Source organism: Drosophila willistoni (assembly GCF_018902025.1).
Source record: "Drosophila willistoni isolate 14030-0811.24 chromosome 2L unlocalized genomic scaffold, UCI_dwil_1.1 Seg168, whole genome shotgun sequence".
Lineage (NCBI taxonomy): Eukaryota > Metazoa > Arthropoda > Insecta > Diptera > Drosophilidae > Drosophila > Drosophila willistoni.
Window position 1 is genome coordinate 5,556,132 of NW_025814047.1, and position 27,621 is coordinate 5,583,752.

At 36.3% G+C, this 27,621-nt stretch overlaps 7 protein-coding genes across 8 annotated transcripts; 3 read left to right on the forward strand and 4 right to left on the reverse strand.

Moving 5' to 3' along the window:
* The first annotated feature begins 6 nt into the window (after positions 1-6).
* LOC6640914 (hormone-sensitive lipase) lies at positions 7-6,254 on the forward strand. Its single transcript, XM_002063839.4, has 4 exons — positions 7-182; positions 1,721-4,127; positions 4,187-4,312; positions 5,312-6,254. The coding sequence occupies exons 2-4, from the start codon at positions 1,728-1,730 to the stop codon at positions 5,387-5,389; spliced, it is 2,604 nt and encodes an 867-aa protein (XP_002063875.1). The 5' UTR covers positions 7-182; positions 1,721-1,727; the 3' UTR covers positions 5,390-6,254.
* A 1,647-nt stretch (positions 6,255-7,901) lies between these two features.
* Positions 7,902-9,011, reverse strand: LOC6640915 (proliferating cell nuclear antigen). Its single transcript, XM_002063840.4, has 2 exons — positions 8,812-9,011; positions 7,902-8,733 (listed from the first exon to the last, which is right to left on the reverse strand). Exons 1-2 carry the CDS (start codon positions 8,917-8,919, stop codon positions 8,059-8,061), a joined length of 783 nt encoding a protein of 260 aa, XP_002063876.1. The 5' UTR covers positions 8,920-9,011; the 3' UTR covers positions 7,902-8,058.
* Positions 9,012-9,068: 57 nt separating this feature from the next.
* Positions 9,069-9,876, reverse strand: LOC6640916 (DNA replication inhibitor plutonium). Its single transcript, XM_002063841.4, has 3 exons — positions 9,799-9,876; positions 9,347-9,742; positions 9,069-9,282 (listed from the first exon to the last, which is right to left on the reverse strand). Exons 1-3 carry the CDS (start codon positions 9,803-9,805, stop codon positions 9,170-9,172), a joined length of 516 nt encoding a protein of 171 aa, XP_002063877.1. The 5' UTR covers positions 9,806-9,876; the 3' UTR covers positions 9,069-9,169.
* An 85-nt stretch (positions 9,877-9,961) lies between these two features.
* On the forward strand, positions 9,962-10,898 carry LOC6640917 (40S ribosomal protein S18). The gene is made up of 3 exons (XM_002063842.4): positions 9,962-10,058; positions 10,259-10,444; positions 10,514-10,898. Exons 1-3 carry the CDS (start codon positions 10,056-10,058, stop codon positions 10,781-10,783), a joined length of 459 nt encoding a protein of 152 aa, XP_002063878.1. The 5' UTR covers positions 9,962-10,055; the 3' UTR covers positions 10,784-10,898.
* A 3,401-nt stretch (positions 10,899-14,299) lies between these two features.
* Positions 14,300-17,417, reverse strand: LOC6640918 (putative sodium-dependent multivitamin transporter). Its single transcript, XM_002063843.4, has 2 exons — positions 16,151-17,417; positions 14,300-16,078 (listed from the first exon to the last, which is right to left on the reverse strand). Exons 1-2 carry the CDS (start codon positions 17,136-17,138, stop codon positions 15,261-15,263), a joined length of 1,806 nt encoding a protein of 601 aa, XP_002063879.1. The 5' UTR covers positions 17,139-17,417; the 3' UTR covers positions 14,300-15,260.
* A 135-nt stretch (positions 17,418-17,552) lies between these two features.
* Positions 17,553-19,979, reverse strand: LOC6640971 (zinc finger MYND domain-containing protein 11). Its single transcript, XM_023175012.2, has 2 exons — positions 19,746-19,979; positions 17,553-19,682 (listed from the first exon to the last, which is right to left on the reverse strand). Exons 1-2 carry the CDS (start codon positions 19,864-19,866, stop codon positions 17,812-17,814), a joined length of 1,992 nt encoding a protein of 663 aa, XP_023030780.2. The 5' UTR covers positions 19,867-19,979; the 3' UTR covers positions 17,553-17,811.
* Positions 19,980-20,389: 410 nt separating this feature from the next.
* Positions 20,390-27,005, forward strand: LOC6640972 (ras-responsive element-binding protein 1). 2 transcript variants are annotated; one of them, XM_023175041.2, is made up of 12 exons: positions 20,390-20,961; positions 21,066-21,204; positions 21,269-21,619; positions 21,683-21,955; positions 22,031-22,372; positions 22,435-23,283; positions 23,342-23,521; positions 23,583-23,678; positions 24,483-24,518; positions 24,586-24,924; positions 25,101-26,163; positions 26,246-27,005. In XM_023175041.2, exons 1-12 carry the CDS (start codon positions 20,557-20,559, stop codon positions 26,394-26,396), a joined length of 4,224 nt encoding a protein of 1,407 aa, XP_023030809.1. In that variant the 5' UTR covers positions 20,390-20,556; the 3' UTR covers positions 26,397-27,005. The 2 variants fall into 2 exon arrangements, with proteins under 2 accessions (XP_023030809.1, XP_023030810.1); XM_023175042.2 differs by having other exon boundaries at positions 25,518-26,163.
* The last annotated feature ends 616 nt before the right edge of the window (positions 27,006-27,621 follow it).

Here is a 27,621-nt window from a genome sequence, read left to right on the forward strand (position 1 = left end):
TTTTTCACATCACTTACGGCCTGCTAACAGTTTGGGAAAACCAAAAGTTATTATTATGTTTACAATAATTTAAAAATTTATTTAAATGGCTTAGTTAAATATGCACTAGTTTGATTCGGACACGCATAGCAGCTGGAAATACATGGAAAGAAAGTTTCGAGACGAACAGGACAAGTTTTTGAGTAAGTTTCTTACATTCTACTGCGTACTTGGAATAGCAAAGTGAAAGTTTTTTTTTTTTTAATTTCTTTATTGCATATATATATACATCTGTGTTGCATTTAATATAATGCAACTGTATTTACGGTACACGTAGTTAAATTATTAATTACATTTTTGTCGTTTTTAAAACATCTTTTATGGTTGTCGCTGAACTTAAAGTTCACTGTACTTTCAAGTGTTCCCTTTTCCCATTCAATACTTAACAGTTTATAAACAATTGATCTGCTTGGTGTTCCAAATCAATGTAGATTGTTTTTTTTTTCTTTAATTATTCATAGAACTGGCTATACATATGTACATATGTGTGCATATGTGTTCTGGTTTATTTATTTTCCCATTCATTTGTTTGGGTAAGTTCCAACAATTGAATTGTTTATAAAATTGTTTGATGCTCTGATTTTATGAATGAGACACTTAAATCCATCAATTATAAATAAAAGTTACCAAAGGTTCAATGTTCAATACAAAATGATCACATTTATGTATTTTGAAATGATGTCAGAAAATATTTAATTACAAAACGAACCAATTCTATGCAAAAGTCATTTTATAAGATTACTTGTATTAACAAATACATGAACAATAATAATGTCAATTGATTTTATGCTATGTAGCATTTTTTATTTCTTTCCCCTTAAGTATGTGATCTTCATGACGCTTTGGTCCAAGTCCAAAGCAAACAGACTTCTTAATAACCTCTATAAAAATGGAGCTTAATTTTTAAGTTTTAAATATTAAACACACAGACGGAACTTATAGGTCAAAAGTCCTGAACTAAACCGTGGGATTTACATTTATGTATATATTTTATATCTTTGTTGAACTATATATACGTGAGATTAAGTTTAAACGATTTGTCCAGTATAATGAAGTATTTTGCTTAAATTAGTCTATAAAGAGTCCGGATATAATAGAAATGTTTAGAAGTTGTACACACAGCATTACGTATACTTGATATTAATGGAAAATATAAAATTTCCCATTAATCATCTTCATATAAGAAACCTTTAAATTAAATCAATTTTAAAAATATTAACTGACTAGAGAAAAGTGCAAAAGGTGATACTCTCGTCTATTTTTAACATTAAATAAATATGTTTACTCTTAAACTAGCTAATAGTTAGTCTAAATGTCAATTAAGAAAAGGATAGTCCAAAATCGCTTAAATTAGATTTTAATTAAGGTTTTGATTGCCTGAATTTAAAACCTAGTATATTTTAATTGATATATTGTAAACTAATGCCTAATACTAACAAGTAAATGATTTATGAATGAGACCTTTTAGGTGCCTCTAGGTGTAAAAGTTGAGAAAAGAGGAACCCCGGGGACGAAAGTCTTTTACTTTTTGCTTTAAGTAACGAAAAAAAACAGCAAATCGAGATTGTTTGGCAATGTAATGTTTATTTAAAATTGGGACATCTACTCAATATAGATTAGTTGGATTATACTATACATTTAATTACTAGAGCTTCCTCCCTCTCTCTTGGCATCATTTTAGCACCACCATGATTGAGGCGCCGCCTGTTGAACTGGGCCATGCCCAGCAGCACAATCACACCAACCACCACCACTTTGATGACAATCTAAAACTGGCGCACGAGGTGACCGAGAATGGCAATGGCAAAGATGCCAGCTATATCTCCGACACCCACACGGACACCCAAACCTCCTGCATACCCGCCGAATTGCAAACAACGTATCGAAGCCTTTATGCCGCTTGCCTCGAACATGCCGCCTACTTTGCCAAGGATCCGACAGAATTTGGTCAACGTTTGCATGCCGCACATGTTGCATGGCAAGACTTTATTGTCCTAGCCAATCGATTGGTACTGCAAATTGAGGAATTTGCCCATGAGTATGATTTTGACGCAGATACGCCAGGGAATGGCTATCGGAGTTTCATCTATGTCACCAATGCCTGCATTTCGCATGGCAGTGGAATATGCAAACAACTTTTGGCCACACGAAGCACTCTCTTCTTTCGAAAGAAGTTCTATGTCAAAGAGGTGGAGGCTTGCTCCCAGCTGCTGTCTTCATTGTGCACTTGCCTGCAATATTTATTGATATTGCGTCAGTGGTCGGCTAATACGGGTGACCTGTTCGCCTGTGGCCATCATACGGCCGAGCAGCTATTCGAATTGGGTGACACCATCAATCAGTATTGTTTCTATGGACGTTGTTTGGGTTTCCAATATGGGGATTCGATACGTGGCGTTCTACGCTTTCTGGGCATCAGCATGGCCAGCTATTCAGAGTCCTATTACTCGCAAGCGGACGATGGCAACATAGTGAAGACGACAAGGAGTCTTTGGACAAGTGGAAAGTATCTTATGAATCCCGAGTTGCGTGCCCGTCGCATTGTAAATATTTCGCAAAATGCAAAAATTGATTTTTGTAAATCATTTTGGTTTCTGGCCGAATCCGAGTTAATGCACAAATTGCCCAGCATTGTGGGCTCGTCGATTAAAGTGAATCGTTTAATTGAATTGCCAGCCGAACCATTGCAACTACCACAACGAATGGATAAAGACGTTTTTATTGATATTCCCGTACCCAGTGCCCATTTGGGTCCGGGACTTCCCGTTTCGGTTCGTTTACTTAGCGCCAAGCGACGCGCCGGCATGCTCGGCGAGGGTCGCTATAGAGGTTGGCATAAACCACTTGCTGCCAGCCGTTCCATACTCTTTCATTGTCATGGTGGCGGATTTGTGGCCCAATCTTCCAAATCTCATGAGCTCTATCTGCGCGACTGGGCTGTGGCTCTGGACTGTCCCATTTTGTCGGTCGATTATAGCCTGGCACCGGAGGCACCATTTCCCAGAGCCCTGGAAGAGGTCTTCTATGCCTATTGCTGGATGTTGAAGAATACTTCTATCCTGGGCACCACGGCGGAAAGGATTGTGTGTGCCGGTGATTCGGCTGGTGCTAATCTATCGATTGGCTTGGCACTGAAATGCATTGAGCAGGGAATACGTATCCCAGATGGTCTATTTCTGGCCTATTGCCCCACACTTGTTAGCTTTGTGCCAAGTCCGGCTCGCCTGCTTTGCCTGATGGATCCACTTTTGCCATTCGGTTTCATGATGCGTTGCCTGCGGGCCTATGCGGCTCCGGCTCAAGAACAATTGCAAGAGAATGCCAAGCATGTGGAGGAGCTCGCTCTAATACGCAATGCCCAGAAGGCAATAACAAATAGTATTGGCAGTGCCAATTCCAGCCGACGAACTTCAATTAGAAGTCCACTGGAAATCACTCCAGGCGCAGATAAAGATGGAGAAGAGGTGGAAGAAGATGAAAGCAGTGATACATTTGCCAGTGCGTCTGCCTCGTATCACAGTCAAACGGTGGAGCGGACAGATTTACCTAACACCGATGGCGACAATAGCTCCTGTGTCTCCTTTGAGGATGACTCACAGCCCATTGTTCACTATCCCATAGAGATAACTGCCGATATTCCCAAGGAGCCGGCATCAGCGGCCTATATTGATAGTTTTCTTGACAAATATCTCATTGACACGGCCACCAAAGAAGCCACGGAGAAGGAGGAAGAAGAGGAGCAGACTTTACCACAACAACAACCAGAATTGGCCAATGGCTATGTCAAGACTAATTGCTCCGATGAAAACATTTTGATCGAGACGGGACGTGACCTTATTGCCTTAGACACACTGCAGGGACGTTGGCAGGAAGCAGTCAATAATATAACAAATACACTGAATCGCTACACACAATCCTATGAGATCCATGGCGGACATTCCGCACAGCAGGATGTACGCAATATGGATGCCCTCATAGCACGTAGTCCCAGTGAGGAATTTGCCTTTGATGTGCCTAAAGATCCATTCCTATCGCCCTATTGGGCCAGTGACGAGTGGCTTTCCCAGCTACCAGAGACTAAAATACTTGTGAGTGACTTATATACATATATAGAATTTCAATTAACAACTTTTTAATCTCTTGATAGACCCTCAATATGGATCCCTGCCTTGATGACTGTGTAATGTTTGCCAAGAAACTGAAACGTTTGGAGCGTCAAGTTAGCTTGGAAATACTAGAAGGATTGCCCCATGGTTTTCTCAATTTTACAATGGTAAAGGAATGCGTTTACTCTTGAATTTCAGTTGGTATTAATTAGTTAATTTGTGCCCTTTTCTTGAAATACTGGGGATGTATAGTATCGACTTTCCCATATAGTCCAGCATTAAAGGATTGAGGAACTATGCCCCCTAAACTATGCAATATGCAAGTCAATAATTCGCTTTTAACGTTAATTTCAAAATTTCCTGTGTTTATCAATTATTCTCAAAGAAAACATTCTGTAAACAATTTTTAAGTTACCAGGCATATGAAACGGTATAAATTGGTTGAAAACTATGAATACTTGTCCAGCCTATTGCATACTTTAAGGAGTAAAGTTCACCATTTTTCATTCCTAGATCCGCTTTTGTAGTCTAGAGATTTTAGGAAGTTTTTTTAAAATATTAAGGTTTTTTAAGACACTTTATTTTAATGTTTGGAAAGTAATTAGATTTTTACTCAACGATACTAATTAGCACAATTTGATCGTTTGTTTATATAGCCAGCATAATTATTTAAAGTATTTTTGAGTTTTCTTTGAATCCTAATCTTAATTGTAATTCTAATCTTAATCCTAGGCCTTTTCAGTTTATGTTTCGCTTAAAAAAATAGTGAAGAACCACCTCATGGTTCTTTAGAATATAATATAAAACAGGATTTAAGACTGACTGCCCTTAGATGAATCACATAGATTTCTTTTAAATATGTTAAAAACTAATACATTTCAAGTTAGATATTTCACAATTAACAGAGTCACAAAAAACATTTTTTAGGATATTTGCTTTTAAACAATATTTCATAAAGTTTAAGTTTCTTTTAATTTACTTAAAACATTTTTTTTGGTATTTGCATTCAACAATATTTCATAAAGACTAAAAGTTTCTTTTAATTTACTTTAAAAATTGTCTATAAAAACTACTCTACCTTATAAAATGCATATATTATAAAATATTTGTTTAACTCATAAAATATTCCATTAATAATCAAAAGTATTTAATTTTTCTTTCAACAGCTCTCTAATGAAGCTATGGAAGGATCCAAACATTGCATCAGATCATTGCAGTCGCTGCTCCAAATGAAGAATAAATAAGAGACCATAGGCAACGAATGTGAGTTTACTTCGAATCCCAGTGCATGATGGCTGTTCCTCGACGATTTAGGATTAATAAAAAGTGGTTACCACTTGAACTTAAACCTCTCAAAAAACATTAAATAAAAAAATTAAAGTGGAGAGGTTTCATTGTTGATATAAATTTATATAAAGTTTGTTATATGCAGGACAACAATTTGTTGTTACCGGTGATGAGCACATTTCTTGCTTTATTATATATATATATATAATTTATATTTTGCAATCTCACGCGTTTTTTATACACAGCCATTTTGGTTTTGTTTTTTTACATATACTTATAGAATAAGAATTATGTATGCAAAATGCATAGGCTAAAGCTTTTATTTGTAAGACAGGCCAATAATTGAAAACGAAAAAGTATTCGAATCGTGTGACAACACATTCAATTTGATATTATATTCGAAATCCCCAGGCACAATGTTCCCTATATCCCTTCCACGTACACCAAAAGCTGTTTAATGCAAACTCGATTTTGTGCCTGCCATTTATGTAATAAATAATATTTATATTGATTATTACAAACAAAATATAACCATTTGTATTTGTAATAAGCCTATGTTCTATATTCTCGAATAGTCTGTCCACATTTTCGACAACTATGGAGGCTAAAACAAACAAAAACAATATTCTGGGAATATTATTTCTGTTTTGTTTTCAACTCTGTGCTATATACACGATCATATTTATACTATATAATATATATATTCCTAAGTGCATTTTGGTGTTTTTTATAATATGATTTATTGCTTCTACTATATAACTATATATATTGTTTTATCTATGCCAACTATCTTAACCAAATATACCCAATATCCTGTGTTAATGCTTCTTGTTGTTGAATGGGATATATTAGGGAAATTATATATTTATATATGTATGTAGATACATATGTTGTTTATCTTTGCAGGGTCTCATCTATAAACATTACTTGATTAGAACTTCTAACTTAGAAGTTCATAAATACTATTAAAAATTGTTTTTTATATTTTACCAAGTGCGCTTTCGCATTCAAAATTCATATACAAATTATAAACTTGTTTTCATTACACAAAATTGTGGAACAAAATGTACTGCATGAACCTCTTTGAAAGTGAGAACAAATTCGTTTTCCTCTGCATATATTACCTTATTGGGGCTTGTATTTTATGTAATTGATCAACATTTGTTTCTATATATTCCACACTAAAAACTTGTGACACATTGCGTTTATAATAAAATAGATAAAAACGTAATAGTTTTGACTATAAAATCGTTTTGAAACTTAAAATTTAAATTATTTACTGGTTGTTGAAATACTTTTTCTGCTTATGGCTGGGGATAAACTATGTAAACGTCATTTTTTGCATACTTTATAGTATAATTGTATAAAGTTTTTGCCAAAAATAATTTTCCTAATAACATTAAGGTCGAATTTGTTGATTTTATGTCAGCCTTTTTTTTTATTCTTAGTCTTTCTAGAATAAATTTTTCTTCACAAATCAATTGTTATTTTCATGGTGAAAATTAATATTAAAATTTATCAAAATTTCAGTTTTTTTTAACCCTTGTGGAAAACTTAATAAGAAAACCCGAAATATAGAATTATTAGATGCCATTCCAACAGTAAATAGAACAATGAAAAGTTACGTTTTAGCTTATTGTAAGACAAAATTCATTAAAAATTAAAAATAAACTCTGCAATCTATTTTATAGAATTATGGCCCGATTCGCAAAATTACTAAGCTAAAAATATTGGTTTTTTGATTGCATAATTTTCGAAGATTTTTTCTAGATCCGTCCATGTATAGAATGAATACGTCAGAACGACCACAAAATGGCAGATAAATTTCAAACAAAGAAACTAGAACCCAATTATTTCGATTCTTTGATATATTTTTAACGCAAATAAAGATTTTTGAAAAAGAAAAAATAAAATTTGTAAAATTTGAAGAGTGCTGTGTACAAATTTTATGTAAATCTGAGCCCAATGACAAAGATATATGTAAGTATATATAATTAATTGGACTTCAGTGAAAATGTGCAATGTGTAAAAAATATTTTGTCGATTTTTTTAAGAAAGGAATTTATCAAAATTACTTGATGTAGTGTGTTAAAATAATTTACATTTTTTACACATTTTTGTGATAATAAATTTATAAATAGCATTTTTTTTTTCATATCATATCATATCATGGATCGAAATATATACATATGTAGAATTTAAAATTTTGCCTATGATAATTTAAATGTCAATTAACAATATGTACATATATTAAACAAAAATTCCCAGATTATTAAATTTGCACTAAATGTTTTTGAAAATGTACCTTTTTTAAGCTATATTACCTTATTCTTCCTTAAAAAAATGTGGAAATTTGGAGTAAGATCATATATGAAGAATGTTAGTAGCAAGTGCTAAAAAATCTCTAATGTCAGCTTTTACTCTATAAGTAGACAAAATTAGTCCCCGATCAAATCAACTCATTAAGGATACATTGATTGTTTTGCTTTTATTGGAAAAGAAATTTGTTGGAGTGTTGAATCTTAAAAGATAGAGGTATAATGCTTATATTTGTGGCAAATGGGATGATGATGCGGATGATATAAATATGGGTTATACAAATAAAAAAATGTAAGACACTCTATGCCTATGTCTCATTGTCCTCGATTTTGGGCGCCAGGTAGTAACGAATGTAGCCCAAATCTTTGATGGCATACTCTACAACAAGTGGGACATCGGCACACATGGACAGCTGCACTTGGGTAGACAGCGGTGTGGCCTTGGTGAAGGCATTCAGGTAGCGACAGGCAAAGGTGAGAGTTACGGGCTCTTGCATATCAATGCTGACAGATTCCTCTTCCTTGTCAACAGAGCCAGTTTGCGCCAGTTTAATGTTGGCCGTGCCAACATCACCGCTGGCTGTGAATTTGACGCCCTCTTTGGTACAGCAAATGACCACAGATTCACTGAATTGAGCCAAATCACGGCAGATGCGGGCAAATTCCATGGAAGGCATACGCACCACACATGAATATTCAGTTTCCGGGATACCCAAATGCTCTTGATCAAGGTTCATCAATTTCATCTCATAGTCGGATACCTTTTCTTGGTTGGCAGATTCAAACATAATGGTCACAGTGTCGGCATTATCTTGAGCCTTCATCGTGACATTGTCCTCGTTGTTGGCGCACTTAAGAATCTTGGCCATGCTGCCCAGATTCATGCCCATGGAAATGTTGCGATCACAGCGGAACTTATCGAAGCCATCGGATCGCAGTGTCAATGAGACCAAAGACACATGAGAATTGTCCATGGCTTGCAGCTGTAGGATGAACAAAGGTTATTATATTATATTTAGACAAATTGGTTAAGATCGGGAATAGTTGAAGATTTAAATTACCTGAATGCCGGAATCGCTGCAATCAAAGGTACCCTCAGTGAGCAAATCCTTGATGGCATCCAAAATCTTCTTCAGAATGGTAGCTTGACCTAGGCGTGCCTCGAACATGATGGTTTTTTGTATTTATAATTCGTGTTGCTCCGACAAAGATTTAAAGACGTGTGACGATATTGTCCCGCAAAAGAATTGTTGGCGCAAGAAATGCGCGGGATAGTGATGTGCAAAGCCACGATTGAAAAATTCTCAAGTTATCGATATCATTTGCCGAACTGCCAACTTGTTGCACCAATGTGGGGTATTTAGTATTTCTTATAAACATTTTTATTTTCTTAAATTATTGTAATTACTTCTTTGGATTTTACTTATGATAGCGATGTTTACGTTGTAAGATTCCAGTGGGTTGGGACGAGTGCATGATTTTCTTTGAATTAGCCTTGTTCACCATTTGTCGCAATTCATTAATATCTAAGCCTAAGAAGTCAAAATAGTTAAGTTATTTCATATTGCCCCACATAAGGCTATCTTTTTGACCTACCATGGACAGTTTGAAGATCATGAACACCAGCAGGATCCATCTTTTGAAAATGCAGTTCCAGGGTATAGTGCTGTCGCATTACGGCTACAAAAATTGCCGGTATAAGCGAGGATAAGTTGAAATCCTTGTATGAACGCCGACGTAGCAATTCATGTACTAGCGGTAGATGCCCCTCGTAAGTGGCCAATGTAAGAGCATTTTGACCAAAGTAATTCACAGCATAGATATTGGCTTCCAAATCGAGTAGGGTGCGAGCACACTCGAGGCGCCCCAAAAAACAAGCTTTCAGCAGGGCAGTGTTTCCATAATGATCCACTTCTTCAATATTATACTCCTGGGGTAAGGAACAAATGATGCGCAAAGAAACCACATCATCCTGAGCAACACAACTTAGGGCTGGAAAAAGGATATTCGATTTAGCTTTTCTGTGGATTTGATAAAAAAAATATTACCATTCATTTCAGTTTGCAAAGCACCGTTAGATTGGCCAGTATTACCTAGTGTGATCAAATATTTAATGAAGAGCGGTCACTCTCATCCAGGGCCGCTCAAGCCGATTAAGCATATCGATTGGCATTTATCGATAGTTTTGCAGCCCTAATAATAAATCGGGAAAATTGTTTCCTTTCTTTTTTACCCGTGGTGCGTGTTCGACACGTTGTTCGAGTACTGATTTACTTGCATTAATTTAGAAGTGCAAATCATCAAAATGGTACGTATCTCAAGCCCAAAACAATAGCAATTCAACAACTGCAGTGAAGGACAATAATTTTATCAGATGCATTTAATTGAAATAGCCCCTGCAGTTGTTGGTTGCCTCAACCTAACCTCCAAATCAATTGCGACCCTCGCATGGTTGTGTTAAATGCATTTTTCGGCTAGATTAATGAATTTGTTTATGTTTTCTTGCAGTCTCTCGTTATCCCTGAGAAGTTCCAGCACATTCTTCGTATCATGAATACGAACATCGATGGTAAGCGCAAGGTAGGAATTGCCATGACTGCCATCAAGGGTGTGGGTCGCCGTTACTCCAACATTGTGTTGAAGAAGGCCGATGTCGATTTGACCAAGCGTGCCGGTGAGTGCACCGAGGAGGAGGTAAGATCAAATACAAAACAAGCGCCAAATTTGAATAAATGATCTAATTAAATCTTATCTATTCTCCAGGTTGACAAGGTGGTGACCATCATCACAAACCCCCTGCAATACAAAGTGCCCAACTGGTTCCTTAACAGACAAAAGGACATCATTGATGGCAAATACTCGCAGCTGACATCCTCCAACTTGGATTCCAAGCTCCGTGATGATTTGGAGCGTTTGAAGAAGATCCGCTCCCATCGCGGTCTGCGTCACTACTGGGGTCTCCGTGTCCGTGGTCAGCACACCAAGACAACTGGTCGTCGTGGTCGCACTGTCGGTGTGTCCAAGAAGAAGTAAGCTGTAGCATTTGACGTCGTCTTTAAAAGTGAATTTGCTGGATATGTTACTTTTTTGCTACTATCAACCAACAACATCAACAAGAAAATAAATAAAAACAGAAAAAATTCCATAATACTGTGGATTACTGTCTTAGTGAACTTTCCACCCCAAATGAAAATGCCGTAGTGAAAATTTTGTGAAATTCTAAATCTCTTTTGTGGGCTAAAATGGTGTGTAATCAAGAAACAAAATATATCTTCCTGTAAATTTTTAATTAACCCGTTTCACAATATTTGCGTCATGTGGAAGTGAACGGTAGTGTAACGGGACTGGCAGAACGTTGCTTTTATTTTACAACTAATTGAAAGGCTCCTTCATCTACTTCCCAAATACTAATTCTTTATTCAAAAAAGTGAATATATTTTGAGTTGGTTTAGGAGTCTGTAATTGAGAATGGTCAATAACAAATTTAAAACTTCTTATTCTGCGAATCTTTTGTATATCTCTGATTAAGAATTACAGTTTAAATTTATGAAAGCGTCATATAGTAAGAACAACTCTTTCTTTTCTTTGTAATTAGATTTAAACAAAACCAATTAATTTTTGTATTTATTACATTCTTATTAACTTATATTGACTCACTGAACATTTCTTATAAAGTCTTTTTTCCACTCATTGTTCATTTAGTACTTAATTCCTTACCCTTAATGCAGGGAAGATTTTTTTATTCTTTGTTAGAAGTTTTTCAATTTAGAGAGCCAATTAGGAATTGGTATGACTTTTTCACATTATAAAATGCATTAGAATGAATGGCAACACAATCAATCAAATAGTTTTTATGTTAATCAACAAATTCTAGCCACTGAGATTGAATTATGCTATAAAGCAGGGCCAAATACAATTTGAATTTGTAGATCCCAAAAGTAGGCTACGAATAACTAGCTGAGCGAGTTAAAAATTTGCTGCATAAATATTGCCCCAAGAAAAATAATAACGAAAGCCTTTTCAAATGATAATAACAAAACATTAAACAACCGGAGTCAAAAACTTAATCCGGAAGCAGTTATTTATTGTTATTTACCTACTAAAGTTTAAACACAAAGATTTGATTAATAGATTCAAGAAGTTGATCCAGAAAGAACTGTCACGTAAGTATTAAATGTTCTTTTAGAATTCAATTAATACGATTTATAATAGTCTAGAATCTTTTATTCATTCAATGAAGTATGACTCTATATAACTCAATAAATCAAAAATGACTTAAATTTTGCTAAAACCGAAATATATGGTAGGTACATTATGCTAACTTTTCTTTATTTTCTTATCTCCTTTAGGTGTGATAGGGAAATTGATATTTTTTTATTTTGCTTTGCTTATTTACCAGTGCAAGTGTATTTGATAATAAAATTTCAGAAAGGTTGCGGAAGAACCGCAGAGAAGTGACCTTTGGGTATAATTGAACTAAACGATAGAATATGAAGCAAATATCATCTGATCAAGAACATACATATGTACATAGTATAATTCTTTAAACCTAGTATCACGATGGTGATACTAAACCATAACAATTTGCCGCGTCAGCATGAAAGTTATTTATAAATAAATCATTATTTATACCTTTTCTGTCTATTCTACATTTCGTTTCTACCGTGTAGCTATGGGAAATAGTAGGTATGTTGGTCCACTTAGATATCTGCATGAATTTACTCGCAGTATTAAAATGAATTCACTTGAGCTGAATTGATTTTAATAAGTAGTATACAAAGAAAGAAATGAAGGCCAATGACTGAATGTTTTTGTTAAGTCTGTAAATATACGTAGTTCAGTTAAATGAGTGGAAAATAACACATGACGACATTTTTGACGTCATGAAAAACTGTTTTAAGTTCAATAGGTGTCTTATAGTAATTGGAGGATGCTGATCACGACCCTGTGCATAGTTTTTGTCCATCGGGTCAGGTTTGGAAAAATTGCTTTTCAGATTTTTTTTCTTTATTTCATTCAATCATTTTGGGTCAATCGTTTTGAAGAAAGTTTTGGCCAAGCTTAACGACTAAACTTCATTAATTTTACTGTTGGTTGTTTATGGCTACCTTTTTAATTGATATCAAGATTTTTTTTCTTAGCCGGCTCGAAGTTTGTTCCAATGATTAATACATCCAAAATTTTCATATTCAAAAAGGTCAGCAGGTTGTATAGCTATTTCAGAAAACACCAAGTTCTATCATCCATGCTCAAGAACTTAAGAATTGCAATAGCCGTACCTACAACGCCTAAACTCATCGAGAATTGCAACTAAATGAAGCGAAAAAAGATTCCTTAGCTTTAAAAAGTTCTTGCCAGAAATCGTAACAATTAAACAACCAAAAAATACAAAAATATAAATCCGGATTTTAATGTATTGGATGCAAAACAGTTTCAGTAATGACCAAAAAGTTCCGCAACACCTGGATACGTCCCTGAGCAATACAATTCAATTCCAACTCATTAAATTTGTTTATGTTTCATTGGAATATTGTGTGACTGAGTCTTACATCAGTTCACTCATTCCATCAAACTCAAATTTCATTCTCATTCAAGCCATTTTGAAGATTATTCATTAGAATTGATTGTCATCTCTGAAGCTCTTTAATAGAATTTCTCTAATTTCGAAATCGGCTCATCAATCAAGTTGTTATTTTTATTTTATGATAGTTGGAATTTAGCTTTAAAGTTCCCAAGTTCTTAATCCAAATATGCGACCGCTTCGGTCATTAATTCGAGCTGATTAAGTGGGTTATAGTTATGGCATTATTCATAGTTGACAAACACGTTCCAACGTTTATCAGTTTTGCAATTTTTTCTTTACAATTCAAACAGTGATAAAACTACAAAGAAAAGCACTTTACAGTTTAATTAAATGGATAGAAATTATGCAACAGGGTATCTCATGGTCGTAGCCTCAATTAAAAGAACTAAGTTTGCTACTCGACTTTTTCTTTTGGGTTTGGGTTTCTTTCCACAGAACTTTCATAAATTATGAGAGGAATTGGCACTCTGAACTCTTGATGTTAGACAAAAAACAAAAACTTTCCACCACCAAAACAAATAGAAATTTGAGCATGATCAATTAACGATTGACGGCTCCAATTGAATTGTTGATCTTTGCATGTTAGGAAATATTCATGTGTTAACCTTTTTGTGGGCAAGCAATTAAAGTAATTTGCAGCTCTGACAATGCTTTCCACTTAATGGGACTTTGTACCCAAATGGCGCAATGACCAAATAGAAGAAGTTACGAAATAAAAATAGAATCTTAACCAAAAAGAAAAAAAGGTGAGGTGAGGTAGAGGAGAAAGCACACTTGCTGATAACGTCAAAATTTGCTTATCGAAGCGAAGCTACTCTACTCACTTTACTCTATACTTGTGATGAATATGTTGATTTTTAATGTGTAGTCATGGCTTTTATTTCAACTGCGGCCAAAACACTTGAACCCATTTCACGTGTTTGCTAAATTAAACTAATTTGTTTTTTTTTTCTTAGAGTCAGCTGTTGTTTTTGCTTTAATTAATTATTGTTCATTGATTTCTAACGTCACAATATGCACAATTTACAATATACATACATATATATAAATATTTCGTAACTAGAAACTTGGATGCAAATGAATTTCAATTAAGTATAGTATATAAACATATGTGTATGAGGTAAGATAAGACCTGACTCTAAAATACCCTGAAATTTTACAAATATTGTTTTAAAAATAATTACAAAAAATACTATTAATATAAAATGGTAAGAAATTAATCTTAAAAACTTAAATTTAAACAAATATCAAATATTAAGTTTATAATTGCAAAGAGCATATAGGCTGATAATGCTCATTGCAATATATTTCTAGTAATTTTGAACAATATTTTAAAGTGTTTGACATTAAATTATATTAATTTGTGCCAAGTGCCTCCAGGACTTTTTGTTAATTTGAGTAAAATGAAACAAATATTGACAAATTGCAACTTAAACAAATTCAAGGTTCTTAAATTTAAACAATTTCATGTATATGTATATTATATGTATGAACATTTCTATTTGCTTTCAACAAGTTTAGTTTATATGATTACATCAGATTCAGCTGGTTAAATTTAGCTACGAGGTAAGTTTATGTGTTTTTTGGTTGGTTTCGTTTCTTGTAAAAAGTTCATGTGTATACATATATATATATATATATCATATTTATCTTATATGCTGTGTATATAGTTAACAATTAAAGTATTTGCAAAATGGAAGACTTTCTCAATGCGCTCGCAGGTATACAAATAGGTCACACTGTTTATATGCAGGTACGACCAACAATTAACTTATACTATGATTATATATATAAATGTTGCTAATATTTTCATTTTTTTATCTACTAAGTAACGACACCAATAAAATGTGATTAATTTAGTTTTGCCCCTCAATGTCATGGTTTTGGTTTTTATAAATAAATTATTTGTAGTCTTAGTATATAGGATTATTTCGGGCTCGTCACCTCCCAATTTGGTGGATGGGTAAGCTTGGTTAGAGTCTCATCCTGGGCAGCTTGTAGACGCTGCTGGTCCTTTCGTCGCCAACGACGTGATAAAATTGGTGCAAATAAATCATAATCCAGTTGTTTTGCATATTTATCGACATAGATTTGCGAATTATCAGCCCATTGGAAATGTTCAAGAATAATGCTTAAGAAATATCCAACTCCTATTGTCAAAAGGAATCCAAGGACACAGTACCACAAATAGGAGAGTTTATAGAGCCAAAAAATGTCCTCGGAATCAGTGGGATTTCCACCTGCCAAGCTGCTCTCTGTTGTGAGGCTGTGAGCTTCGGCTACTAGAGTAACATTAGCACAGCCCGCCGTACTGAAACTCAAGGGCTTGGGCTGTGGCTTGGATACACCGAAACCAATATAGAAGGAGAAAGCTAAGCCAATTGCGAATCCCCAGAGGACTCCGCGTTGATTTGTTCGCGTAGTGCAGACTCCCAGAGTAAAGATCGCCAGCAATGGGCCGCCCACTACACCAAAAATGGTCAGTGATGCTTGGAGTACACCACCCAGAGAGCCGGCAACAAAAGCCAATCCTATGCAGAGTAGTCCAAAAATGCAGGCGACTATTTTGGTGGGCAGAGTAGACTTGGAATCGATTAAGGTACGTTTAAAGACTGTCTTGTACAAAGGCTTGAGGTAATCCTCCAACGTCACAGCTGAGAGAGATGTCACGGCGGAAGAGATTGTCGATAGACTGGCCGAGAAAATGCCCGAGACAAAGAGTCCACACAGTCCAGGATATTGACCTGTCGCCAAAGACAAAGAGATCACATATATAAGTAATTTGGTAAATAAAATATATGCTATCTATCTCTTACCCATTGTATCGACGGCAAAGAGTGGCATTAGCTGATCTCCGGTCTTGATGCGTTCTTCCAGCATTGGATCACAGTCTCTGTAGTAATAGAATATTGCCAAACCACTGAAAATGGTGCTAAAGCTCAATAATCCAAGTATAGGCAAGTTCCACCAAAGCGCTGACTGAGCACTCTTCAGATTGTGGACACTCAAAAGGCGTTGAACTTGGGTTTGATTGACACCATAGAGTGATAAATAGGTAACCATGCCGCCGATGATCAATGACCACCAAGTGTGGCGTACCGAGAGATCCAGCGAAAAGTCCAAAAACTCGACACGTCCTCGTTCCACAGCCACTTGCCAAATAGCACCAAAGCCTCCAGCCTTGACAGCGGATACAAAAATCACAGCATATATGGCGGCAAACATTAGGAACGATTGAAATACATCCGTTATCAGGACGGCCTTGAGTCCTCCCAATGTAGAATAGAAGGTGCAAACTAATCCAATTACCAATATGGCCGTATTCCTAGGCACTCCAGTCACTGCCTCCAAAGCGAGAGCGGGAGCATACAGAGCAATGCCCATATAGAGAATCATTTGAATGGTAAAGGCCAAGGAGGCGGCGAGACGTGTCGCCTGACCGAATCGACGCTCCAAATACTCATAAACACTTGTCGTTCGCATGCGATAGAAAACCGGCAAAAAGATATAAGCGGCAATTGGCGTGCTGATCCAATAGGCAATGTTTATGACACAAAACATTGTGCCAAATTGATATGATTCATTCGAGACGCCCATTAGGGATATTGCTGACATGAAACTGGCCATCAGGCTAAAGGATACCGGAAAAGTGGTCATACTCTGGTCTGCCATTAGATATTCCTTTGTGGTTTTTTGTTTGCCACCTGTATAACGATAATAAATGCCAATCAATGCGGATATAACCAGAATACTGGCCAATACGGCCGTATCCCAGGCATCGAAAGTTCCTCCACTGGCAGGCATTCTGAATTTCCCTCCCTCTCTCTCACACACTTCCTTCTCACAATATTATGCCAATTGGATGTTGAATTAAAATTGATTTTTTCACAAATCCAGTTGTTGTTGTTTTTATTTGTTCGCGCGTAATGACCTTTGTCGCTGTCAGTGCTTCTTAAAGTGTGCGCAAAGTACTTTACGGACAAAAACACCAGCGCAAAAAAACACGAACAGATTTGTAAAAAAAAAAAAACAAAATCATCCGACGCGAAAGCACACCTCACACGCAAAGTTGAACCGTTAAATAACAACTGATTTCACCAGTCAGCTGTTCTTAACAGTGTGTACATATTCTATCGAACTCAAAAAGTACAGCATGCTGCAAGCAGAGCTGCCAACTTAAATTTAATAAGTCAAATCAGTCAAAACAACCGTTAGCAGTTCATATTTAAACTCAACTTTTATTTTATTTGTGTTTCAATTAAGTATAGAAAATAAAATTTACATATTTTAATTTAACGAGAGACTCTATTATTTTACCTTCGCCACAATTGGTTTCAAATGTATATATAACGTCTACTTTATTATATCACGTTTCTGACTGAAAAAAGATTATTAGTGGCACATTATAGTACTTCCTTTTTCATGTTTTTTAAGAGTATAACAAATTGTATTATTGTTTGAGTAAGAAAATACCTAGTTATTGTTTTAGTTTGCATATAGTGAGATGCGCTCGTTTATCCTTACGCTTGCAAGCAACGCTGCAGTAAGAAGCGGAAAAGCAACAATCGAAAATAGCTTCCTTAAGACAGAAGTAGCACCATTTCCTACGTTTCACATCTTCCAAATTTTGTTGCACTATGGCCAGCTCACTCTTACATTTGAAGAGTTCCTCTTGAGTTGCTAAAAGCTCCGAAGCCAACTGATGATAGTCCCCACTGCTGGAAATATTTGCATTTGCTTCGTCAAAGTATTCTCCTTCCATGTCAATGGAAGCGGCTGATGTAACTGCTGCTGCACTTTTCCGATGTCTGGTTAGGTATGCAGGAGTCGAAGACCGTAAACGCTTGGCAAAGGGTGCCAAGATGGTGGGTTCCCGCTCTTGGAGATTCCTCTTTCTATTTGCTGGAATAGTTGTCGGAGTTGGAGTACTGATAAAGCGATCTGTCACAAATTCCTCTGCATAGTGACGAAGGGCGTTTTGAATTAGTTGTTCGCCTACTTGAGGATTGGAATGGTATCCAAAAAACGATGCCGAAAAGCGCGATAACATTTCATGACATTTTAGCTCCTGAACAGCAGCACTCAATGCCCGCGAATTCCTCTTTTTAAGGTGGGCGGAGATGTCTGCATCTATGGGCAGGATATCCCGTGCAGCAACTAGAGCACGTGAATGAGAGCCGCCAAAGAAGCGAACGTCATATTTATTCGGTTTGCGGGATAAAACTCGTATGACCTTGGCTGGCCAGGGAGGCGATCCCGACTGCTTGGCATAGACTAGTTCATGGCGTTGCAGGCAGGGCTTGGCGAACCAAAAAGTCGAACGATTCGCCTCACTTGAGAACCGATAACAGTCCGGACAACGACGTATCTCCCGAATATCATGGGTTACATCCCGCAACAGCCACTTGGTGTCATTATATTCCTGACATTTGGTGCCAAAGAATATTCCGATATTGTGCTGTAAGTCAATCAGATCGATTAGTAATTCCGTCAAATACTTATACTTCTGATTGGAAATCTTTTTGGTGATGTCACTGAGGCCAAGAATATCATTACGAAAAAGCAAACGCTTGACCAAGTTCCCATCTCGTCTGCTCCAGTGTTTTGTTATATATTTTCGCACATCCATTGACAGCCAACTTTGATGACTTTTCCAAGAATAGTCTAGCAGACAGTTTAGCTCCTCTTTACCCAAGTGCGGAGGATTGTGTAGAGCGGCAAATTTTTGCAGGCGGCAAACAGTACAAAGCTCCAGTTCCATATCAACATCTGGTATATCATTTAGCGCCTGGAATTCACTTTTAATCTGGCTTTGTCTTCGACGTCTTACTGAGGCCGGCTGTTCGCTCACAAAGAAAACATCATCGTCATGCTCGTGCTTGAGAAACGAATCGGCATGTGGATTGAGATTAACATTACTATTGTGGTCAAGGGTTAGTTCGCTTTCCGGAGAAATTATATTACTATTGTCATCGTTATTTGTATCACTATTATTATCTTCCAAATCTGTATCAGATTCATTGACTGGCAATTTATAGGTTTGCCCTTTGTATGATGGCACCGAATAGTTCGGTTTGTGTGGATCTTTGCGATGGCAGGCAGCATGAAAACTGCGTGCACAGGTGAGGCAATGCTGCAACTCAGATTCAGATTCAGGTTCTTCTCTTTTCGTTAAATGGCACTCCAAACAATATTCATCCTTCAATGAACCAGGTGCAGTAGCCAATTTTTGATAAAATCTTACTTTAGTTCCTTTACCTCTTCCTCGCCCACGTCCATTTGCATTTACCACTTTGGGAACTAGAATGCCCAAATTTAAAGCAGTGTTCACTGCTTGGCTAGCTTGATCTGTGATATAAAAACAATTGTTTATTTTGTTTGTTTTTTATTGTTGTTGTTGAGCCTCCTCACCTGAACTTATTGAGAGCGACAGCAAGCACTTTTCCAGTTTTGTTATAGTCACAAAAGCACCATTTTGAAGGAAGAGAGACATCCAAACCCTTATTACTTCGGGTGGCAAAATGTTCGTCATATTACAAGCCAATATTTAATAGGTATATGTACAAGAGAATGAAATTTTAACTAATTTAAACCATGAATTAAAGTTCTAGTTTTAACTTGGCTGACGATTAAGTAAAACGTATATCGATAGCGATAACTTTAGAGATTACAAATAATGTGATTTTTATTCTGCGCACTTACCAGATTTTCCAATTAAATTTAATTATATGCAAATTTGGAGTAAGCAGATATTTATTATACTAATTGTTTTCTATATTATCATTTTGGAATTAAAAAAATTATATATGTTTGGCCATGTATATATTGTTTATTTTTTTTAATATGAAATAACAAACGCGAAATTTGCAAACCTATGCTATCTGATTTGGTGTTTTTTTTTTTAATTTCAATTGATTAACGCATAAATTAAAACAGTTTCCGACTAAAGTCTTGAATCATGTCATTTCTTATTCACAGTCACAGTTAGTGTGTACAGTCGCAGTTATCACACTAAGACAAACATATCGATAACAGAGACAGAGAGAGCTATAGAAACCAGTTATCGGTGCTGCAAGCGTCTGAAAAGACGCAGGAAAACATTACATTTTTAATGTTGTGACCTAAAGAGGGAGTGAAAATCCCAAAACTAATGCCATAAACTGCAAAACAATTGTACAAATTATTATCAAAACGCGGTAAATGAGTTTTTTATGTGTCAACCATGCCAATGCCAAGTCAAATCAAGAGAAGAAGCAACGAAAGGGCGAAAGCGGAGCTTCAGTTCATCAAGTCCAATGCAAATTACGAATACGTTTGTCGCTGCTGTCTCAAATCGGACGCGGATTTCATTCAACTGGATACGTTGATGGTATCACGAAACTTGGAGGGAAATGATGAATCGGATAAAATCCCTTTATTGCGTTGCTTACTCTTTTGCATACGCACGGATAATAAACCCGATTTGCCACAATTAATCTGCACGGAGTGTAGCAAGACTTTGCAAATCTCTTACTATTTTCTGCAAAATGCTTTGCGTGCCCATGAGATTCTTTGCCGTAAACTATGTTCAGATAAGCCAACACATTCGCGGCTTGGAGTGCAGCTTAATGGCAATTTTAGACATGAGGTGGGTATTCGTTGGATGTGTGTGCGTGTGTTTGTGAGTGTGCGTGCGTGGATGTGGGGGGTGGCTGACGCATATATATATGTATGTGATGACTCTTTTTTTAGACGGCGCCAAAGGAAGTCCCTTCACCAGACAGCAAGGCGAGATCGCAGAAGTCGGGCAATATCCGCCATGAATGCAAAATTTGTGGCACAGTGGTACACAATCGTATGGAACTTAAGCAGCACATACGTCTGCACAGAGGTTGGTTTCCATTCATAATACAAGTTCCTTTGATTCCTAAACAGTTTTCTGCTTCGATTTTTAGATACAATCATTCAGAATTGCTCGATGTGCATTTTTAGTACGATAAAGCAGAGCCATCTAATGGAACACTATCGAGTGATGCACAATCTAACAACAGCTCAGGCGGAAGATCGCATTAATTTGGAACAACTTGAACAAAAACTGCAAGAAGGTCCTAAAGTTTGCACTCTAGAGGATATTGAAATGCTTATACCGACTGTATTGACACCCGAGGATTATGCTCAGCCAAAAAGTGAATACAATATTGAGCCACACTCGATGCCCAATAAGGAGACAAGTGCGAATAATGTTAGCATTGGCACGGAATTCCTTGTCATGCCTGATGGATCACTACAACAAGTGAATGGTGGTGGTAAGAAAGAATGCTTTCAGGTCTTAAATCTGTCATAAATTGATTGCATTTTCTATTTTTTAGGAGTCCTTTTTGAATATATCGATGACAGCAAACGTAATGTGGCACCCACGAGCAATTTAAATTTACAAACTCTTCTTGGAAATGACAACCTATCCCTCGATCCCATGGATATAGATATTAATGACCTTATTGTGGAGGAAAATCTACCGCAAATAAAAACCAAGCCAAGACCTGGAAAAATGGCAGCTGCTACTTTCAAGCACAAGTGCACAATTTGTATGAAATCATTTCCCACTTTGGCCCGCTTAAAATCTCATCAATTAACCCACAGTAGTAAGTGAATCCGTTCATATGGGCCATACGAATATGTTTCATATTATTTCCGTTTTGTGTGTTTTTCTTTTTTAGATTTACCCAAATTTCATTGCGATCAGTGTAATTTCTTTTCGCTGCTTAGCTCTGATCTTGCCTATCATCATAAAGTAATGCATCAGGAGCCGCCGACACCGGCCCCGGTCCCAGCCCCGGCTCAAACATCGACTGTAGAACAGGGTGAGATATTATCATGTGATCTGTGCCTGTTCGAGACAAGGATATCAAATGAGCTGTATGACCATTATACTGACAAACACATGGTTCGTCCCACAGAGGTGCAATTACGCCCCTGTTGGTCTGGTGGCGCGGAGACAGTGGTAAACACGGCAATCCCTCAATTGCCGACGGATCAAGGGCAAAATATTGTTAATCCTTGTAAGTTATATGAACTATATATCGTTGAGTAGCTAACAATCTGTATCAATTATACGTTACAGATCCAGTGCCTGTACAGCAAATTCTTCCACAAACCGCCACAAATATTATTGCGCAGCAGCCGGCACAGGCGAATACAACAGCAACTATAACACCAATGGGCGATATTAGTGTGGTTGTTGATGCAACACCATTATTTTTCCCCAATGGCACGCAAACAGCTGTGACTACAGTTGTCCCACTAGCACCACCACCACCACCACCACCTGCACCAGCACCACCATTGCAAGCTTCCACAGTTCCTTCAGCTATTGTGGATAATAGCAATATCAATTGTACCAACACCACCACCAACACATATGTTGAAGCATTTCCAGAAATCTCAGCCAACGAGAATCTTGTCCAGACAACTGAGCAGACAACTATTCCGCCAATCCCGAATCCAAATTTACCAACAACTTTTGGCGATATGCAAGACTTTATCGATAATACAGATGTGGCAGCCATATGCACCATACCAGCGGATGGTATGCCCGTTGTTGATGGCGATGATATAGTTATTGATAATAATAATATAAGCTTAGATTTTGATGCCGAAAATCTCTTTGGTGAATTCGAAGAGGAGGAAGAGGGTGGTGGAGAGGCAGTTGTTGGTGCTCCGAAAGATGTGGTTGAAGAGGAAGCCGAAGAGGTGGAGGAGGAGGAAGAAGAGGAGGATGTTGATAATGATGATGAAAATGACAACAATGATGATGCAACTGATCAGAATCTATTGCTAACCAGTGATGACGACGATGTCGATGACTTCGATGATGAGCAGTCGAGACATTTGCAAAAACCATATTGCATCTATTGCAACAAAAAGTTTACCAGCCAATACAAATTCGAGAATCATATGTTTGTTCATAGGGGTACGTTTGTATCGATCTCTCGTTCAGACCAAAAACGCTAATGTATGTATTGACACAGGTCTGGCTCCCTATCGATGTGAATTGTGCACAAATCTTTACAATATGAAACGTCTACTTATACGGCATTACAAGACCGTACACAAACGCATGCCCACCCGCGATATGGTCCAGGCAAAGGGAGATAAAATAACAGTAGCTCGTTCTAATAAGGAAACCATTCAGGTTGATGTCAATAAAGGTAAGAAAAAACAGAATATTAAAAAGAACTATCTTACGTTTTTCTCTAAAATTAATTGTAGATCCAATGCTTATGTGCGCCAAATGTCCATTTGAGTGTGAGTCGGATGCGGATATGAAAAAGCATTTAAATGCTCATCATGGCATAAATGATGGTGGTAAGCAAATTCTAATTTTTTTCAAAACTTTAACTTTGCTTTTATTTTGCGAAACATTTTACCTTTAAGTACAATTATATCTTTTATTAGATTTTAAATTACTTTAGTGTTCTCGTTTCCGAGTCGATTTTAATCATAAATCGAGATGAATTCCGCATCGTTTTTTAAGTTCAAAACACTTTTGTTGTCTTTACTATATCCAGTTGAATGAATCGATGTGCTTTATAATTATTTAGGTATAAATTTGTTTTTGAGTGCAATTCCTGACAAATCAGCTTTCATATGTTATTCTAGACCTGGTTATCGAATTTAAGTTTTACACCATTTTAGCCATATATTTTACATCGAAATTTATTTTTCTTTTATTGTCATATCTTTCGAGTACGAGAGAATTCCATTTCGACTTTATAATTCTTGTAAATTAATGGTTGAAACAAAATTATTTACTAATACTTAGAATTGTTTTCAACATATTACAGATTAATAGAAAAATATTTAAAAGCCGTAATATTCATGAATTCAGATAAAAATTTTGGATTAACTTCCATACTTCATTCCACTGACTCAAGGGCAAATGATTTGGCTCCGAATCGGAAGCGACAACGGATCTTAAACCCGATTTCGACAAAAACATTCGAAAACAGTCCTGATTTACTTTTCTTTTCATTAATAATTTGATATCTTGATTAGGTGCAGGGCTTGTTAGGATTTGTACTACTTTTGTTTCGTGCTTTTTTTATATCAATTATAAATCAATTTTCGTTTCATATTTTCTTTCTTTTCTTATCTTATTTTTTGTGTTAGTTTCCGTACATGCCAATGAAGTGTTTATTATACGTAGTAAGTATTTGATGATATTAATAATTAGTGGGCAAGTTGCTAATGTATTTTGATTTTATCTCTCTAGAATTGCCATTTGAGTGCCCACGTTGTATACGTTCGTTTGCTGCCAAAAGGACACTAACACGTCATTTACAACGTAGTCACCTGGTGGACACCATAATTGAGCTAACAGGTCCAGCCGCAACAATACCATCACCAAGCCAAACCGAAACCAATGCGGTGGCAAACGAAATCGTGCCATTGAACAATGCCGTAGATGCCACCGCAGAAAAGGAAGCTGACACACCGGTAGCGGCTCCTGTTCCTGATGACACAGCGATGGTTCCCGTTGCTGCTGACACATCGATGGGGGCTGCTGCTGCTGCTAATGCTGGAATAGATGGAATAAATGTCACCGAATGCGGTAAGATGGTCAAGAATTCCCTTCCAACATTATCCTACAATTCAAATTCCACTTCCAACTATACTCAATACATGCCGCTGTTGTTCAATCATTCATCGTCTAACCAACAAAAACAACAATCGACATTACCATTTCATGATAAACAATGAACAACAAAAAAAAAAAAAAAAACTCAGAAACCACCGATACACTCGTTCAAAGTGAGAAAGAGGCTGAAGGTGAAGCTGCTGCTGCAACAGTGGAAGAAAATGAACCTGCGGCTTTATCAACAGCCAATTCGGAACCATCTACTTTGGAAGTAAAGCCAACTGAAGTTACTACTGCTAACACCACAGCAACTACAACTACAACAACAGCGGCTCCGGCAACAGCACCAGCTTCACCAACAGTAACCACAGCTTCGACATCTTCAACAATTTTTAATACACCAACACACTTCGATTTCGATTATGATTTTATGGGTGATAGTACATCTACGCCCAATGGTAACATCAATACCCCAAATCCCGATTCTAACAATACCAATCCCAGCAGTACTACCACTACTACAAACAATAACAATAATAACAACAACAACAACACTACTACAACAGATGGTTATACACCAGCAGCCGAAGAGCTTCCCAGTCATGTACTCAATGGCAGTGACAAGTTATTAACTGCCGCCACCATGGAGCCATCACCCATTAAGGACGGACGAACGCGTCTTCCACGCACCCCGATTTTTGTATGCAAATTGTGCAATAAGACATTTGATGAACTAAGTAAACTCGTTAAACATGAAACCGAAATGCATTCTGGCGGAGAGCCGCGTCGAGTTGCCTTCCAGCACAAGTGTTCCACATGTCATGCAACGTTTCGTACCCTTACATTGCTAAAGTTTCACATGAAACGACATTTGGCACGCCGATTTCAATGCAACCGCTGTCCCAAGTGCTTTATCAAGAAGCCGGAATTGGAGCGACATATCTTAATGAAGCACGCAGAAAAACATGACACGAGCAGCAAAGATAAAGCCTTCAGATGCTCATTGAATGGTTGTACGAAGACGTTTAATTTTAAACATCATATGGTTCGTCATCAAAATGCCGTGCATCTGAAGGTTCGTCATATCTGCAATATTTGTGAAAAAGAGATGATAAATAGTTTCAATTTGAGAGTTCATATGCGGATTCACAGGGGCAATGGACAGTCGTACAAGTGTCCGAATTGTGATAAAACCTACGTGCGACGCGGACCGTAAGTGCAAATAAATGAACTTTGATCGATCAGTTTGTTTTTGCTTTTTTTTATCGAGCGAATTCTTCTTTTCCAATTTCAGGCTTCGTCTACATGCTCGTCAAGCCCATCAACTTGAGCTAACTGAAAGCGATTGGGCCGGAATGTTATGCAATAATGTTCGCTCCAACAGTTTGCACGTGAAAAAGCCTTCACGTAAAAAGAAAACTTCAGAGGCACCAGCCGGCGACTAAAAAGAAAAGCAATTTTGAATAATAAGCACAATCAATGAATGTATCTTTTCACTGTACAAAAAAAAAAAAAACAAAAACACATAAACTTTTAAATGTAGTTGTAGTTATATGTCACGAAGTTGTGTTGGCGCTAATGGTATTCCAAAGTTTTCCACTTTTTATCTCCCTAATTTTCGTAATGTAAATAAGCACAAGCACTCTCTTGGCATCAGAAATATAGTCATTGTAAGATGCTGTTTAATCATTAAGGGTACTTAAGATACACACAAACACTTAAGATACGTTTTCATTGAAAAAAAAATATTTATCTAACTATTGGATTTGTCTTTCTTTTTTTTTGATATCTTAAAATACTAGTTAATATCTAAGAATGAAAAGTTTAACCACTTTTAAATTAGTTAAGCAAAACAGAATTTCTGCTTCGAGCCGATGTGGTTTTTTTTTCAAATATTTGGCATATGCATTAAATATTCTCATCCATATACATATATAAGAAATGCAAATGCTGTGTAATAATTAGTGCCCTAAAGAGTAGCTAACACTGAACTCTAGAATTAAGATAAATCAATTATTAAATAATAAATATTTTTTTTTTGTTCACATGAGAGATTCAAAGATTCTAATTTTGTGTGTTGAAATTTAATAGTATTATTTGCTACTTTGCGACATTTACTTTTCAGTCAGACTTAAGGATAGTTTTTATTAAAAAATCATTGAAGCTGTATTTTTATTAAGTTGTAAAAGTAAAACGGATACATGAAACTCATATAAAAGACAGATAATCTCTTCGTTTAAAAAATAACAAATGACCGTGTTTTTTTCGATTTAAAATAAATTTATGAAAATCTAATACTTTGTTTTAAAATTAACTTGACAAATATTGCAATATCCTATTCAAAAACTACTTGGAAATTAAGCAGAAAGCAAGAATAATATTGAAAGCTATGGATTAAATTGATAAAGGCACATAATAAATTACCCTTATAGATAAATGACTTGATTTTATGATATGTATATTGTTTTTTTTTGATGATGATATGATTGAGAAATAAAATTATTAGATAATTTTTTTTGATTGTCCTGCGACTCCATTTTCAAAAAATTAAACATTCGATTTATATTTATATTTCTCCAAGTTATATGCATTTACTAAGTAGAAATTGATAAAAATTGTAGCGCTCGCAAAAATTTTCGAATGCCTTTCTTTTTTAACATAGATGGAGCC